We start from the raw sequence: 18,589 nt of genomic DNA, 5'->3' as shown, positions 1-18,589 counted from the left end.
TTTTTTCCCTTCTTGATTTAAACCTGTCACCTTTAGGACATTTTTAAAAATATCTAAATACGATTAAGGTAGAACATTTTTTCTTACATCCAAGTAGAAAAAGAAAAAGGAACAAAAAAATTAGAGAAATGTGTTACGGATCAAAATAGTAAATGAAATGTGTTTCAAATGATTATACAAATTTTTGTAATACGATTAAAGAACTTTTTGTTATTTTATATATATTTCTTTTTGTTTAATTTATACACGCGTCACACGATGGAAGAATAAAGCGAGAATAAACACGTGATTGACACAGTAACCTGGATTTTGTTCTATGAATGTTGGGAAGAGAAATCGAGACATCACGTAGACATCAGGTCTAGTTTTCTGTGTCCATTCATTTCATTGACATCGAGTAACACGCGTAACTGATCATGGTCGTGTTGCCTTGCTTCGTTGATTTTGTCAGAGAAAGTCTCCAAGATACCAGATCGGATTATTCCGTCACGTTTAATACTAAACTTATCGATACTTTATTTTTACTGTTAACAGTCAAATGACCGGTTTAAAACAAAACATATATATATATATACATATTTTTGTGTGTATGTGTGTATTTAGAAATAAAAATGATGCCTATTCATTTTATATACAATTTTTATTAGATTTTTTAGATAGAGAAATAATTCTGTTAGTTAAATGTTAAAACATAAATTGTTTGTTATAGTTATTACATTGCAATTTGTTTAATTGTTACGTTACCTACAAAAAATATGAATATATATTCTTTAACGAGTCCAACAAAGTTTTCATATTTTTATTAGCCGAACAATCCAATATCAAATTTTATTTCATTTAATTAATCTAATCTTCACAGATCCCTAAATTAATACTAATTACGAGAGTACTACATTAATAGAAAAAAAAAAACAAATCTAAAAATATTACATCCATCGTAACACGATTTAAATCTTAAATCCTAAATTAAACAATCCTCTATATTTATTTCTCTCTACATAACAAAAAATGTATTATTCATTAATTATCATTAAATTTATTCAAGAGAAATTATTATGAAGAAATAATGAAATAAAACGATAGAGAGAGTGAGAGATAGATATGGTAGAATATTAGGATGCCCGTTGTAAGAATTAGTACACCTTTAGAATTCAGATACTCAACCAAAGCCCTTCCTTCCTTCCTTTATACCCTGAAAAACAATAGGTTGAGCCACCTGAGGATTGATTGCTTGGTTGTATGGGAGGAATAGGGAAAGAGAGAAGTGAGAAAGGAAGATAATAAAAGCACCAACGGTACTAGCACCAATACCAGTACCAATACCAGTACAAATAACACCAAAAGCAAAAGCAGAAGCAGAAGCATAAGTAAGAGAAGGATAAGGGTATTATAGAATTGGTAGTAGGAAAGGAAGAATCGTTGGGTGCACCTAAAGGTGTATTACTCTCTCTCTCTCTTTCTCTCACACGTATTCTGGGTATGAGCTTTCGTAAGGTGGAACTCCAGCACTCAGTGAAGTTATAAATAGGAAACGGGTACCACTAGGTGGTTCTCTGGGAATTCTCCCCTTCACTTGCAGTTTTCTCACCGTTTGTTAAACGACTGCGAACAGAAAGAGAAAGAGAGAAATATATATATATATGTATAAACAGACACAAATACATATATATATATATATACTAATATACCAGCAAGTATACATCACCAAAGCATTCTACCTAATCCATTTTTCGCGACCTCCTTCTTCGTGCACGCTAACGAGAGAGCATCTAACGAAACGAGGTTAACCGTGCAACAGGAAACCACATTTTGACGTAACGTAAAATGCACTTTGCCCAGCAGCAGCAGCAGCAGCGTTAACAGTAGTAGTAGTAGTAGTAGTAGTAGTAGTAATAGTTATAATAGTATGTATTAGTTGATACTATTGGTGATGATGGTGATGATGGTGGTGGTGGACAGCAAGCAACGTTTGGGGCACTTTGCCCAGCAGCAGCGCATCAACAGTAGTAGTAGTAGTAGTAGTAGTTATAATAGTATGTATTAGTTGATACTATTGGTGATGATGGTGGTGATGGTGGTGGACAGCAAGCAACGTTTGGGGCACTTTGCCCAGCAACAGCAGCAGCAGCAGCATCAACAGTAGTAGTAGTAGTAATAATATATATTAGTTGATACTATTGGTGATGATGATGATGATGGTGGTGGTGGTGGTGGTGGTGGTGGTGGACAGCAAGCAACGTTTGGGGTACCACCATCAACAGCACCTACCTACCTACCTTTACGATTTACCTTTGATAATACGTGCGTTTATATTCTACCGTTATTCTCGAAAATAACTGTGTTTTCTATATCATTCTATATCATTCGTCATATATGTTTATTTATGTATGTATGTATGGACATTTTTAAAGTTATCTGCACTTTAATGCATCTCTGATAGAAATGCACTTTTCCTACATACGTAAATATGTTTATACGTATATATATATTTATTACTAGGGATATTCTAACTGTGTATATTTATATAATAGATAGTATACGATAAATGATTTGAAATACGAATTGATGAGAATATGTATACATATATATGTGTGTGTGTGTGTTTAGTATTCTACTTGTTAGTTTACTCTCGTTCACAACGAACGTATATGCACGGACAACTTTTTTAACGAACCGATTAAACGCATAGCCATTTTTTTTTCTTTTTTTAACGAAAAAGAAAAAAGGAAAAGGAAGAAAATAGAGGAGGGGGGGGGGAAAAGGAAAATGTATATAAAGGGTAACGCGTCCCGACGTTTTTTTAAACTTTTTTAATTGCCATTGCGATCGTTGTATGGAAAAGAAGTAGAAGAAGAAGATGAAAAAAAAAAGAGAGAAAAAATAAGAGAAGAGGTTTCTCTCTATTTTTTACTTTTATTTTTATTATTCGAACGAGTATAAAATCGATACGAGAAAAAATAAGTGACAGACACCCATGGGACGATTAAGGATGTACAATTTCTTTCTTTTTCTTGGAAATTTTTATCCTTACCACCTTTGTCCCTGTTTCTTCCACCCTTTATTTTTTAATCTTTTTTATCAATTGCAAGATTAAAACTTTCGATTAAATTTAATCAATGCGATAAAACAAATAAAAATAGAAAGAAAATAAAGAGGTGTGCGTGTGTAATGAAAAAGGATGAGTTAATCAGAAAAAAAACTGATATTATAAATAAATAAAAAAAACCCCATAATTTAAAAAGGGAAGAAGAAAAGGTGTAAAATCGAATCGTTGCATTAAACAACAGCAACCGGGGATTTAAATCGTAATGGGTTCATCGTATAATCTTGATGCGAATCTGTCCGGGATAGGGGGGGGGGTTGACTGAGGGTTGGTTGAAAATTAACAGAGAATACTACGAGAAATTCTTAGGTCGAATGAAATTCGAACGAATAGTAAAATTCTTCTCTCCATTACCAGTTAGATTTACCATTGAAAATGGCAGTTCGTTACTAATTGCTTTTGGTGATTGGTTGGTAACGAGGGGTGGGGTGTGGGGCAGATAAGGGGGAAGAAAAGGTGGTGGATTAAAATAAGGAAGAAGAAGAATAAGAAAGGATAAAAAAAAACAATTGTAGAAATTATTAATGCATCTATAGGGATTAATTTAATTTGTTAATTATTTGGATGGAAAAATTTGTTTTCATAATTAATTCGATTAAAAGAAACGTTTGATATTACAAAATTGTTATAACGGGTGATTAGTTTATTTTAATATTAACGTGACGATTAATTCTTGTACGTTCTTCTAATACCAATGCTTTTTTATTCGATACAAAGTATGATAGAAATAGAAATAGTGAAAGAGAAAGTTAAACGTTGAAGTATTGTGTGCATTACACTCGTTCACGTTCATTCGTTAGTTTTCCAATGTATTCAGAATAAGAGAAACATTTTTAGGTTGATGGTTGGAGATGTGTTATTCATGGGGAGAAAAAAAAATTGCATTTGACATGAATGTTTTATTTTTTTTCTTGCAAACTTTTTTATAAACAAATATTAGAAACCTATTATAGAACATTTTCAATTGTGATATTGTCATTTGTATAACGATTTGATTTTTTATTTTTATTTTTATATCAACGTGCAATTAATATAAATATATAAAAATATTAAATAAATAATAAACTATGCATACCTATATATGTTTGATTATATTTAAGTTATTTTTTCAAAAACATTTTAACGCATTTAACGCATTTAAAATCACACGTGGAATACGAAATTGCATTATGGTTTGATATTAATAATAATAAAAAAATAAATGAAGAAATAAAGAAAGAAATAAAGTATATGAATAAAAGATCGAATAAGTTGGAAGAACCTCGACAGTGATCCTGAAACACGATAGACACGTGTGTTTTTACGTAAGCATTTGTCACGGCCTCGTTTTATGTCAGTGAGATTATATTAACGAATACTTACGTAATATGAAAGTATAGATGATTACGTGTATACGTGATATACACGTTAATTTTTCTATTTTTTTCTTTTTTTTTTCCTATTATTTTATTTTTAAATACGAGTTAGGAAGTATATCTTATTTCTTTATTTTTTTTTGTTTTTTTTTTCCTTTTCGTTGACTCATGCGTGTCACGAACACAGACGTTAATCATACCACCATAATCGTGCATAATGAATATAAGAAAAATATATTGTGTAGTATATATATATATATATAATATTATAATTAAATAAAAAGCAAGAGAAAAGTATTTTGTTGTGTTGTTTCGTTAGAAATTTCGACAGTCACTTTGTTTATTTTTTTTACAATACAATGATGGTAATACTATCGTCAAATTATAGTAATCTACGATGAATTTTTTCCCAATTAAATATGGCACAATTCTACGTAACGTTTGCGAGTTTGTAATACCGTTGTTCCTTATTTTACATTTCCGTTACATAACTAATAACTAATGAAACTTTCAGTGAACCGATTCGTTTCTCGCGTTAAAACAATAACTACCTATTGCGAGAAATTATATATATATATATATATGTGTGTGTGTATTTATTCGTTGGTATTAGTAACATTATATTATATGTTAACAAATTCTTATGATATCTATCGTTTATTCCGTCATCAATAATTTATAAACATCTTTCTTATTTACATATTACCATTCTATTATTCCAAACAATTTTATTTTATCTATTTTCTATATATATGTTACCGTCAAAAGTTTCGGTAAATATTTTTTATACTAAAAATAAATAAATTTTAATAATTTTTATATTAAATTAAAGTACATTCTTTTGTCTATACGTAGAATACAAATTTAAGTTATAAATCAATCTGCAAAGGTTTAGAAAATGTCAAAGAATGCAATGCTATAAATTGTGCATCCTTGCAATTTCTTTGAAAAGTTTCAGCAAATATTTTTTATACTTTTAAGCAAATACATTTTAATGATTTTTATATTAAATTAAAGTGCACTCTTTTGTCTACACGTAGAATACAAATTTTAGTTTTATAAATCATATATATATAAATATATTTTTCTATAATCTATTCGAAGAAGAATTTATAGGACCGTTAGGTGAGTCGTTTTTTTTATTCATCGATTTGTAAGTTATTTTTACTTAGAAATTCTTACCTATTCTATAAACTCGCGGTGTTCGGGGACCCGTGAAATACTTGGAACAACGACACCATGAGCTTTTGCACTTTGCTGTTAGGATGGGGGAGAAATTCTCTTGAAAGATGTGATAAAAAAAATTATACCGTTTTCTCTCTCTCTCTCTCTCTCTCTCTCTCTCTCTCTCTCTTTCTTTATTTATGTCTGTCTATCTTTTTCTTTTTTTCTTTTTTTCTGAATGCATAACGGTAAATTGCAATGAGTCCTCTTCGCTCGTAACGATCCGTTTAATCGACCGAGAATGGATTTAACAACATAGAAAATAATAATTAGTTCTCGATCGTTGTTATACTAATTGGAGCGGACAATTTTCTCTCTCTCTCTCTTTCTCTTTCTTTTTCTATTTTTTTTTCTCTCTCTCCAACTTCTTCCGCGTCTCTCGAATAAATTTACAATCTAAAACATATGGAACAACGTTTATCTCTTATCCCCCCTTTAATTTTCCATAGATAACCATATTTGCATACTTACCTTTACCTTACCCTTTACTTATCTTATTTATTTATTTATTTTTATCAATTATCTCATTTGCGAGTTATATGTGCATGTATGATTATATTGTGCTGCAACGAGATGCATCTCTCGGAATTTATTTAACACAAAGTATTATTTATTTAATTATTAATATATTGAGAGAGTTATAAGTAAACGAAATTGGTATGGAATATAAATTAAATATTGTTATATAATAGATGATTAAGATTGTTTAATTATATGTATCAGTATGATAATTGGTATATTCAAGAATTGGAACTTTCAAAATATATTCGTATTTATTTTTTTGTTAAATGATCTATTTCATATTTTAGAAAATAAATCTTAATGAATTAAAACAACGTGGAAAGGTATAATATTAAAATGAGATTTTTAAAAGATATAAATCAGATGAAAATCTAATATCTAAGTATATATATTTAATATAGAATCTAACGATGAGATAACAATGAACAAAAGATATAAATAAAATCATTAAAATCCAATGAGATTATTTTTCTTTAAATTATAAAATATACTTTATGGTATTTGAATTAAATTGCGAGATCATTAATTATTCGAACGATAGAAGAAAAATGAAAAGAAATCAAAAATTTTTAAAACTAAACTAAAATCAAAAAATAATAAATTATAAAAAACTATGATAATAGTGATTCGATGTAATATAAAATAAAATATACGTATAATAATGCATGTGTTAATGGGGGGAGGGGGGAAATGATTATAATTAAATCATACAAGATTGAAACTAATTTGTTTTGATCAGTTTGGGGGTTTTTTTCTTTTCTTTATTTCTCTCGAATCTTTTTCTCACTTATACGTATATTTCCTCTCTCTCTCCCCCCCCCCCTCCCACCCCACTTCTCTCCCTTTCTTTATTTTCGATAACAAAAGAAAGCTTTTTCTCTCCCTTTTCACATTTTGCCACCTTTCAAGGACGGAATGTGCTACTACCCACTCGGAAAGTTGGGTCGACGAGCTACGAGGAATATAAATGCAACAACCACTGCACCCCCATTCCCACCCCCATCACCCATCATCCTCCTCATCCTCGTGCTTTTTGCGTAATAGCTTTTTTGCGTTGTTGTTGCGTTATTTTCCTTATTTTTCTTCTCATTCTTCTTCTTCTTAATATTCTTCTCGATAGCAAATTGGAATAAAATCGAATATAAACGATCACGATTCTTTTATCTTTTTTTAACATATTTTTTCCTTATCGTTATATTTTTTTCACGTTTATAAGATTGTTTTCTTGATTGATCTCGTCGATATTTGTCTTTAATTTATTCAATGATTCAAATAAATATTCTTAAATCGTTATTTCTCTTACTCGCTGTAAAGATATTTTATTTAACAGAATTTCTGTGATAAATTAATACAATATTATTATATTTTATTCACAAATGTTTGATTTATAAAATAATAATTTTTAAATTGTACTACAGTTAAAAAATCATCTTAATCCACAATAACAAATAATTTCAATTCACAATTGTCGAGTAATTCTTTTTTTTTTTACAAAACAAACACCAAAGAAAAATATCATTATAATATATTTAAATATTCGTAAGAGAACACTTCATAATATTATAATAATATCTTCTTTAGGAGGATAAAGAAAACAATAAAAATTCATTCTTTATCTTTCTGTTTGTTTTTTTTTTATCTACTTACAGTAGTTTTCCTTTCAAAACCGGATAAACGGAAAATTGGATGGAGGAAAATAGTTGGAAGTTAGTAGTCAAAGTAGTAGTTGTAGTAAATAAGGATAGTCTTCACTTTCTCAATACATATACATACATATATATATATATGTATTTATAACGTAAACTATGTTTTAAGTTTGAACGTCGTATTACAAAGTGCATATTGCACTCTTCGAGCGTGGGTGGCATTCGTTTAAAATCATTCCCGTAGAATATAACCAGACGAACGAGGGGTTTATGGGGGTTTGAGGGGGGTAGGAATGAAGGTAGTGGTTTGAAACGAGAGAAAAAAAAATGGAAACGTCTACCCTTCAGTCCTCCCCCCCCTCTCCTCCTCCCCCTCCCAGTTTTGCCACCCACTTTTCTCCTACTTCTTTTCACCTCTTACGGTGTTCTTCTTTCTCTTTTTCTTTTTTTTATTCTTTTTTCCCTTATATTCCTTCCGTGTTCCCCCTTTTTTCGTTAAACTTAAATACTTCATCCGTATTTTTTCGAAGTACCGTGAGGCAATTTCTTTTTCAAGGGAATAAAATTCTTTCGAGATACTTCTTTCCTTTTTCTTTATTTATCTATCTATCTATCTATCTATCTTTATTTTTCTTTTTATATTTCGACGATGATAAAGTGGAAAGAAAAAATAAAAGAAAAAATTAGCCAAGAGTTTTCGTTGGTTTGGGGGGAAGGGCGGGTGGTTAGTAGAGAAAGGGGTTTGTTGAATGAGAAAAGGGTAAGAAGAAGAAGAAAAAAACCATTTGGTGGAATCTTAAATTAAATTTTGGCATTCCAATTTTCCATTTTCTTTAGTTTGTTCGCAAATAAATAAATAAATAAAAATAAAATTGTTTTATCGTTAAATAAATATATGAAATTTATTCGTCAAAGTTAAATATCGATATCATATTTTATAATATAATATATTATTGAATATAAAATTACGATTTAATATTCTTGTATTGTTTATTTGAAATTTATTTCAAATAAATTTATTATATTATATAAACACGAACCGATAAATGTAATAAACAAATATTGACATGATCAAAAATTACTTTCCGGTCCCCCTCTAATATATATATATATATATATTTTTCTTTATTAACTAGAATCTTTTGTTTTGTTTTTTTCTCTTGTTGCAGGTACGTACACACGAATATGGATTGAAATGACTGACAGTGTTTTAGATCTGACTAAAAAATTGAAGAATATTTTAGTGAGTAAAATTTGATTAGATTATTGATTAGAATGGATAGGTTGGAAGAACGAACGAACGAACGAACGAACGAACATTTTCGAAAGCGTTCGTTCAGTATAAATCAATTATAAAAGGCCAAGGCCTTGGTAACAACAGAGGCGGGTGAGGTGTGGTAGGGTGAGGGGGGGGGGGGGGACTTTACTTTAAACGTTAATTGAATTCATTAAAGAAGCAAAGAGGCTCGGGGGTTTTAGTTAGGTTCGTTCATGCATTTTATATATATATATNAAATCAATTATAAAAGGCCAAGGCCTTGGTAACAACGGGGGGGGGGGGGGGGGGGGGGGGGGGGGGGGTGGGACTTTACTTTAAACGTTAATTGAATTCATTAAAGAAGCAAAGAGGCTCGGGGGTTTTAGTTAGGTTCGTTCATGCATTTTATATATATATATATATATATATATATATATATGACACACACACACACACACACTTTAGGTTAAATTATTATATCAGACGTGTGACCGATCGAAATTTTCAAATTAAATAGAATTTTATCGTGAGATTACTTTACACCGAACACATGCTTGCTTCTCATCGATTAAACGAAAGCTCAGGGGGAAATAAAGTAGAGGGGGGAAGAGAAAAAAGGTCAAACTCGTAGCTTCTTGTTGAAAGATAAAAAGAAAGGTGCGTGGGCGTGTGTTCATGTGTGTAATAAACACTTTTCAAAACGTTTTGTTATCTTCGAAAATGACCCTGTTCCAGTTACTACAATATTACGATTTAATACATAAAAAAAAAATTGAATCCTTTACCTAATAGAATGTTGTATTAAAAACAATGAGGATAATAATCGATGTGTATTAAAAAAAAAATAATATAAAAAGGAAAAGAAAAATAATTATTTGCACCAAAGGAAATATATTTATACGAATGTATTTATTTAAAAAAAAAAGAAAAAAAAATAGGAATAAAATGATCTAGAAAGTTAGGGAGAAAACGGGACGATAATTAACGTGGTTGTTGTTGTTGTTAAGGTCTCTATGCGAAGAATGAAAAAAAAAAGAAAGATAGAATATCGGACAAACGGTTATAAGAAAAACGTTGTTGGACAATGCGAATTGTATTAACTGCACAATAATAATGATGTCTACTAACCGTGGTTGGTTCATTCGGTTTTCTCTCATCGTGAAAGACACGCCCCTACTTAGAAAAGAAGAACCTATTGTTTAAGATAGAATAAAACACAGGTAGTCTAAAAGCCTTAGTTTAGTATACAGTAAAAACATATGATGGAAAAATGAATTATAAACATTCTATCTCTTTTTCTTACGTCATTATATTCATTATTATTTATTTGATCATTATTTCAATGATTTTTAATTAGTTTGTTTAATCATATCATATATCTAAACTTAATTCATTTTATATCGTATCGTATCATCACTTTTATTCATCTTATATATATATATTATTATTATTATTATATATATTTGAAACTTACTAATTATTTCTCAATGATCTTAAGTTAATTTATTTGATCATCTGATATATCTAAACTCATTTCAAATTAATTCAATTCATTTTATATCGTATCGTATCGTTACTTTTAATCCACACACATCTCATATATATATATTATTATTATTATATATTTAAAACTTACTAATTACTTCTCAATGATCTTAAGTTAATTTATTTGGTCATCTCATATATAAAGCTCATTTCAAATTAATTCAATTCATTTTATGTCATCACTTTATATTTAATAAAAATGTGACAGAAAAATGATCACATAAGTGGTATCGAACTAAAGTTAAGGATGAAGAGAAGGTGGAAAAGGAGGAGGGGGGTTTAATAATATAATATAATGATTCGTTTATTCGGTACTACGATTTAACAAGCAGCAAGTTGTCCTCTTTCGAGAGTGCACTTCTTTCTCATTCGGACGAGTCGAAGTATACTTTGACTTCGGTACCACTCAAAAATGAGGAGAATGATGATGACGTTGATAAAGGGGGTGGAGGGGGAGGTTTACCGTTCGTTTCATCGTTACGACTATTCCCCTCCCTCCCCACTTTCCACACTTTTTTCCCAGCCCCTTTTCCTATTCCACTTCTCTCGTGTCGTTTCTCTCCCTTTGGTGGGGAGAAAAGAAAAAAGGGTGGGGTTGAAGAATAAGAGGGGTAGAGAGAGAGAGAAAAAAAAAAAGAAAAAGGAAAAGTGGTGCAGCAGGGAGCATTAGTCGAGGGTTCTCTTGGCAGATTTACCGTCTCGGTCTACTTTTCCATCCGCGTTAATTACAAGATTTTACTTTGCCGGTGGCAAAGTCGTCCAGTCCGAGATTAAGAACATTACCTACGTACCTATCTACCTGTACTTATGTTGTACACTTACCAAGCTCAACTTTCCAACGGTTTTACAATTTTTCATTCATTCTTCTAGTAATTTTGTTCATTTTCTTTTTTTCCTTTTATTTTCTTTCCACCCTTTAAACTTTCTAATCTTTAGAACGCCAGCGAGCAAAGCAAGTATACCTACTTGCACATTTTTGTCCTTTAAAGTTTCTTTTTTTTTTATTTGTACTTAATCTCAGGACGTATTATTTTATTAGATATAAATATAGCGATAGATATTTTTAGATATAGATTTTTAAATGTATACTAATCACAATATCGTAATGATTTTCTCGTTCGATTGATTTGTAAAAATGAATTTATTCGAATTCACGCACGAATGGAATGAAATAAATAAAGAAAGATGAAAGAAAGAACAGAATAGAACATAGAATAGAATAGAGAATAGAATAGAACAGAATAGAAATATAAAAGAGAAGAAAGGGATAGAATTTGACTACTGTTAATCAATGGTTTGTAATTCACAACTGTACGAAACGAACGAAGCGTTTATATTTCGCGTGTGTGTACACGTTACTCTATATCTGTGTCTCTCTGTCTGTCTCTGTGTTAGAAAAAAAAAAAAAAGCCTTCGGATACGGTAAAATAGAGAGTAGTTCCTTTGAAAAAGTTTCGATGAGAAGCAGACCCCCTTTGGCTATAGTTTCGCATATTCAAACTCCACGTGCACCAACCACACCCATTTACATACGTGTATGATGCACACACTCTCATATATATACATACGTGTGCATTTATGTATGTATGCACGTATACATGAACGAATTTTGGTCATTGTAACTGCGTATGAGCAAATATCCACCACTACCACCGACTCCCTCCCCCTCTACACACCCCTCGACTATTTGCGGATATTCGCGCGGGTACCGATACGTGTGGTAGAATTCGTAGTTTCCTCTATTCAGTTGTTCCCGTAGAAAACAAAAAAAAATTATAAAGGGGGTAAAGAGGACTAGGTTGAAAAAGAGAGAGTGAGAGAGAGAAAATTGAAATCAGTCGAATTGAGTAAAAAGGGTTTGAAATAAAAACGGGGTTAGAATGCAATTTTTATCATCGTACGTTGTTCTCGTTGTAACTCGTTTATTAATTCGCTTTATTAATATTTAAACAATAATATATACGCGTGTGTATTATATTTAACACAGATTAAATATAATAATAATAATATAATAACCATGTTTGTTGTGTTGTATCTTTGAGATTAATTATTGTATTATATAATATATGTATGGTTATTTATTGAATTTTGTTTCTTTTCTACGTGTTACAATAATTTACTCGAGTTTTGTTTTCTTGTTTCTAATTTTTGAAAAAAGAAAAACAAATGATTAAACAAAACCTACGCGTCGGATTTATCTTTCAAATATAAATTGATTATTTAAAAAAATGTTTTTTCAGTTTTATCTTCTTCTTATCCGAGTAAGATGTCAATGTATATAATCAAGCACATACATAGTATATAATTAAATTTTAATTAATTCTCACTATCTTTCCCTTTCTCTCTCTCTCTCTCTCTCTCTCTCTTTTTTTATCTTTCCATTTTATTCTCGTATAACCGGAAGTTGATTTCGAGTTATACTTTCGATTTCTCGAACAAACTAGTTTGGAATGGCCTACAATTTTCACTCGGACTGAAGGGGGAAAAGAAAACGTTAAAAAAAACAACATAAACGTGCAGAGAAAAAAAGAAATCTCCTCCCCCCCCCCTCCCCCCACCCATATAGAAAAGGAAAGTAAAAGGTAGTAGATGTTGAGAAGTAGAATAAGAAGAAGATGAAGATGAAGATGAAGATGAAGATGAAGAAGAAAAATTCTCGAAAACGTTCGCTCGTTCGAATAATTTAACGCGATCAACCTGTTGCCTGTGAAATTAAGTGGAAAGCGCTACCTACAACTACTACTACTACTACTACTACTACTATTACAACTACATTGGTGCACTTTAAAGCAGCCGTTTATTATTACCAACCAGGCCAACCAACCCACTTTGAATTCTAACGAATATCACGGTCGCTTTAATTACGTAACCCCCATGGTGAAAGAAAACAGCAGCAGATTCGAACCGTTAATCCGAGTATGATTACGATGACTATACGATGATGATGATGATTATTATTATTATTATTATTATTATTATATGATGACTTAAACTTAACAGACAACTTTCGAATAGATTGAAGAACTACGAATAGAATTCAATGTGTTAAACATTTTTATTCGAATACGTGGATAAGAATGATTCAACGTTATTTTTTTTTAAAGCTTCCCCCCTTCACATAAGGGGGAAGTATACGCGATGTTTCCGATGACATTTGAATTTTAGAGAAAGAAACTTTTTCGACCTATTGACCCTTTTTCTAGGATTTTTTTTATTTTTATTATCCTCCCCCTATCCCCTCTATTTCCGTTCTCTATTCTTTTTCTATTTTATTTAAATTTACATTTACATTTTTCATGGTTATTCAATGAATTTATTTTATATTCGACAGTAAGCGATTATATTGATTTACGTTTAACTAAATTTATTCTGCCATGTGTTTTTTTTTTGTTATTTCTTTGCAGTAGTAGATATGTGTAAATATTTAATATATTATTTAGAATGATTTTTTTTAGAATATTATTATACGCATAAGGTGAATGATTAGGGTGTATTAACGTGATTTCATATAATATATCTAATTTGTATAAAATATGTAGGTGTAAGTTCGTCCATTTATTATGTGTATGTTAAATCGTATAATTCAATGAAATCATGGAAATCCTAGGTTTTGTCAGAAACAATTAGATATTTCTAGGAAAACATATTAAAGGGAATTTTATTGTATATTAAAAATTAATAATTATAGAAAATACAAAAATTCTATACAAATTTGCAAGAATATATATATGTATTATTATATGCATTTATTATACATTATACTTCATTGTACAATTAATTGATTTTAATATTATTCTATACTAAAAATTAATAGTTATAGAAAATACAAAAATTCAATAGAAATTTGCAAAAGTATACGTATATGTATTATTATTATATACATATATTATACATTGTATAATTAATTGATTTTATATTATTCTTATTACATTATTTATCTTATAATCATTATATATACACACACACATACCACATACATACACGAATCGATATCTATCGGAAATTTGAATGCACTAGTTAGATCGGTGGTATAGGTATGCATAACTATTAATTAATTAGCGGAATACACTGCGGGCAAGTTTCCATAGGTGGAATAACATAGGAGGATAGCTTGGCTAAAAGGGAAGAATAGATAAATAGATAGATATATATATAGATAGATATATAGATAGATAAATAGATAGTAGAGGAATAGAGATAGAGTGAACTATGCCGCCATACGTCGGATATCAAGATCCATATCGAAGTTGGTGTGCCATGGGCTGTTGGAAGGAGTGTGTTTTCCGTTAAGTTTTAATGACAGTTCCAAAGTTTCGCTACTGAGTCAGTTCAACCACCCCCTTTTCATCCCCTTTCACCCCCTCCTACCTTTTCTTTCCCTTCGACAAACTCTCAACCCATCCCCCTGTTCCCACCCTTTTCCCCCCTCTTCTTCTTCTAGTCTTTCCTTCACTTCTCGTTGTTGTTCACTCACTCACTCACTCACTTATTCATTTACATATATACACATACACATATATATATACACGTATATACATTTACTTACTTATTCACTCACAGTTCTCCTTCTCCCCCGTTCCATATCCTTACGCTTCCGGCCGTTTTAGAAATTGAATTAGATCGTGGATCGCAAATGCTTCTCCTTCGTAGTATGCATAACACGAGCATGAGTGCGCAAGCCTGTTCTAGGACAGATTGCATATCGTTTAGCCGACAGGTACTCTGTGTTATCCTCTCTCATCTTTATCATGATCCGACTGACTCCTCTTACCCATTGCAAGCTTCGATTATGCATTTTTTTTCTTTATTTTATTTTTTCTTTTTTAATCGATATAATATGATAGTAAGAATCTATGAGAATAAGAAATGATTATTATTATTATTATTAGATTATTTTTATTGATTTTGTTTTAGTTCGCTGTGTGTTAGTTTTGTTCGTTACGATTAGTTTTATATTTAATTTAATTGTTTTCTTTTAATTAATTAATCTTTTGTGTGTGTTTTTTTTTTTAAACGATTATCTTTTTCATAAACGTGTTACAAATTTTGATAAATAAAATTTGATTTCTTTTTTTTTTTATTTCATACGTGTTACAGATTTTCTTTTTCTCTACATAAAATTTTATTACGAGATTAAAATATTATATTTTAATTTGATTTATCTATATCTATTCGATAGGGGAAATAATTATAATTATTCGTTTAAATAAAAGAAAAGAAACGTTAACATGCTTGGAAATATTTGTTCGTGTAATGCATTCTCTGAGATAAGAGTAAGAGAGAGAGAGAGAAAGAGAGAATATCGAGATTCCTTTCGCAGTTTCATTTGCCCTTTTACGGATCGTTGCAAAAGGGAGGAGTAAAGGGATCCCGTTTCCGGGATCTTCCTATATCGATCGTGGCCTCTCCTGTAACGTAAAATAATATGGGGCCTCTGCACTTGAGGGGGGTGGGCGAGAGGTGGAAGAATGCGTTCGATTGAAAAACGAGACTTTTTTTTATGTTTTCTCTCTTTGTTTTTTTTTCTTTCTTTCTTTCTTTCTTTCTTTTCTTTCATTTTATATACACGCGGTTAAATTTTTCTTTGCGATATCCGTTATCGATCATCGTTAGACAAAAATAATTTCTATCGTTGTTATATACGAACGATTAAATAAATTTATCATTCGTTGCATCAATATAAAATTTGTTCTACACAATCACGTAAGTTTTAAATATTTTTTTTTTTTTAGAAAACATTTAACTATATTATACGTATTCGTATATTATTATTTTTTATTTATTTATATTCAATTAACTTTGGGGAAATTTATATAAGTTCGGTAGATATAAATGTAAATGTGTAAAAAATAAAAATTAAATACATATTACAAATTTAAAAATAGGTAAAGAAGTATTGTGTTAGATTATATTGTAAGAAAAACTTTTGATTGTATATCTGTTCAATTTTGTAGGTATATTTTTAATGTATAGTGTTCATATTATTTAATCACTTGGATCATTTTTTAATTTCATTTTGTATTAGATTTTATAATTGCATTTATATAGTATACATATATTGTATTAATTTTTAGATTATTTAGATTTTGTATTTAGATAAAAAATCATCTAAAAAATCTGTATATCATGATTGATTTTATTTTCAAGTTAAAAGCGGAGAAAAAAAACTATTAACAGGAGCATCGTCACACGTAAACAATGTTTTCATTCGAGTTTATTCTTTATCTTTACACCTGACACGTTTATTTGAACATTGCTGTCATTTTCGATTGCAGTTTAGTTTCAACTTCCTTAGTGACAACATCTACTCATAAAATGTTATACTTTATTTTCTTTTCTATCGTATTTCACAATTAAATTTATATATTTATTTATAATTAATTATTTACACTCTCTCTTATTATTAATTTATCTTAATTATTAAATAATTATCGTACATGTGTATATATACAATTAAAAATTCATATACAAAATGTAATATAAAAATCAATAATTATCATAAATAATTCAACATTTTATTAACAATTCTATTATTTTCTAATCATTTAAAAAAACAAAATAGAAAAAGTATACAAATATTTATCTAATTAATAACGTTGACGTTAATAATATCACTTTCCTCTCTCTCTCTCTCTTTCTCTCTCTCTTAAAAAAGTATCAAACGCAAACATTGTGGAACATTTTCACGAGAAAAAAAAAAGAAAATAAAACCAGAAAATATGTTTGTTCTTTTATAAAAGAAGCTCGTTATAATGGACGCGACGTTAGAATGAAAACAGGGTGGGTTGGTAAGGGGGTGCGGAGTGGGGGGGGGTAGTAAAGAAAAGAAAGATGTTCCAAAGCTGAAACTGAAGTAGGAGGTGGAGAAAGATGAACAAGAAGATGACGACGGAAAAGTAGAAGTAGAAGTAGAAGAAGTAGAAGTTGAAGTTGAAGAGAGAGTGGACCACTCTTGAAACAGGAAGTAGCACGATGGTATACTAACCGCATACACCTTTTTTTTTTTTTTTATCTAACTCGTAGCACTTTACGTAATTGACTTCCTAGCGCGAAACGAACGACCACCCTGCGTTCTACGTTTTGTTAAAAGGATGCTGTTGCTTGTGTTGATGTTGGGATGCACCTTTCTACATTGAATTCAAAATGCAAAACTTAGAAAGAGAATAACACCTCGAGTGGGTTACTTTTCCTACACTTCTACTCTATCGAATCTTTAAAGCACATTTTTTTCTCTTGTTTTTTTTTTTTTATTCATATTGTTTTTATTTTCTCTGAAGTAATATTTATTCGTTTTATTTATTAATTATATATATATTATTTTTCATTTTTGTTCGTTAACGAAATTATTGTTACATTTGTATCGGAATAAGAGAAGGGAATTAGATTTGAATTTATTCTTTTACTTGTTTCTTTTTTTTTTTTTTAATCTTTTTCGATAAATCGATGGGTAATGTGTTTTATTCGTTTTATTTCATTATTTCCTATTGTTAAATATCTAAAGTTCTTTTTCTCATTTTATAATTTATTCCCTTTTATTTTCGGATTTGTTCTGAAATTATTTATTCAGTATATTACTCGGTTATATATATATATATTTGTATTGTAGAAAAAAGAATAAGAATAAAATGTAAAAAGATTTCAATTTATTCTTTTTTTGTTTTATTTTCTTTTCTTTTTAATCTTTCGATGAATCGATCGATCGATCGTTCATTTTCCCCATTCATATTAATGTCTCATAATTATAGATAATTAATCGTCGAGGAATTGAACATTTTTGTTTGATTTAAAAAACCTGTTAACTTAATTGAAAGAATGATCGAACGTTTATAAAAAATTTTATGTATATATTACCCCATTCAATATTTTATTATAGAAAGATAATATTATTTCATTGAAATATTTAATCCATAAATTTTATTCTATAAATCAAGAGATT

The 18,589-nt window shown here is 29.7% G+C and overlaps 1 protein-coding gene across 3 annotated transcripts in view; it reads left to right on the top strand.

Annotated features, from left to right (window-relative positions):
- LOC106788268 (CCR4-NOT transcription complex subunit 6-like) overlaps positions 1-18,589 on the top strand; it is a 249,584-nt gene that overhangs the window by 116,155 nt on the left and 114,840 nt on the right. Inside the window, exon 4 of one of the 3 annotated variants that reach the window (XM_014751398.1) lies at positions 9,020-9,133. The exons of 1 other annotated variant lie outside the window; for it this stretch is intronic. In XM_014751398.1, the coding sequence (XP_014606884.1) occupies positions 9,020-9,108 (89 nt within the window). In that variant the 3' untranslated portion in view covers positions 9,109-9,133. Of the gene's footprint in view, positions 1-9,019; positions 9,134-18,589 lie in introns of those variants that run through there. One more of the 3 variants, XM_014751399.1, reaches the window with a different exon arrangement.

Source organism: Polistes canadensis, unplaced genomic scaffold (genome assembly GCF_001313835.1).
Source record: "Polistes canadensis isolate GaletaPanama2010 unplaced genomic scaffold, ASM131383v1 scaffold_131, whole genome shotgun sequence".
Lineage (NCBI taxonomy): Eukaryota > Metazoa > Arthropoda > Insecta > Hymenoptera > Vespidae > Polistes > Polistes canadensis.
Note: the sequence above shows the minus strand (reverse complement) of the source record. Positions and strands in the feature narration are given on the sequence as shown.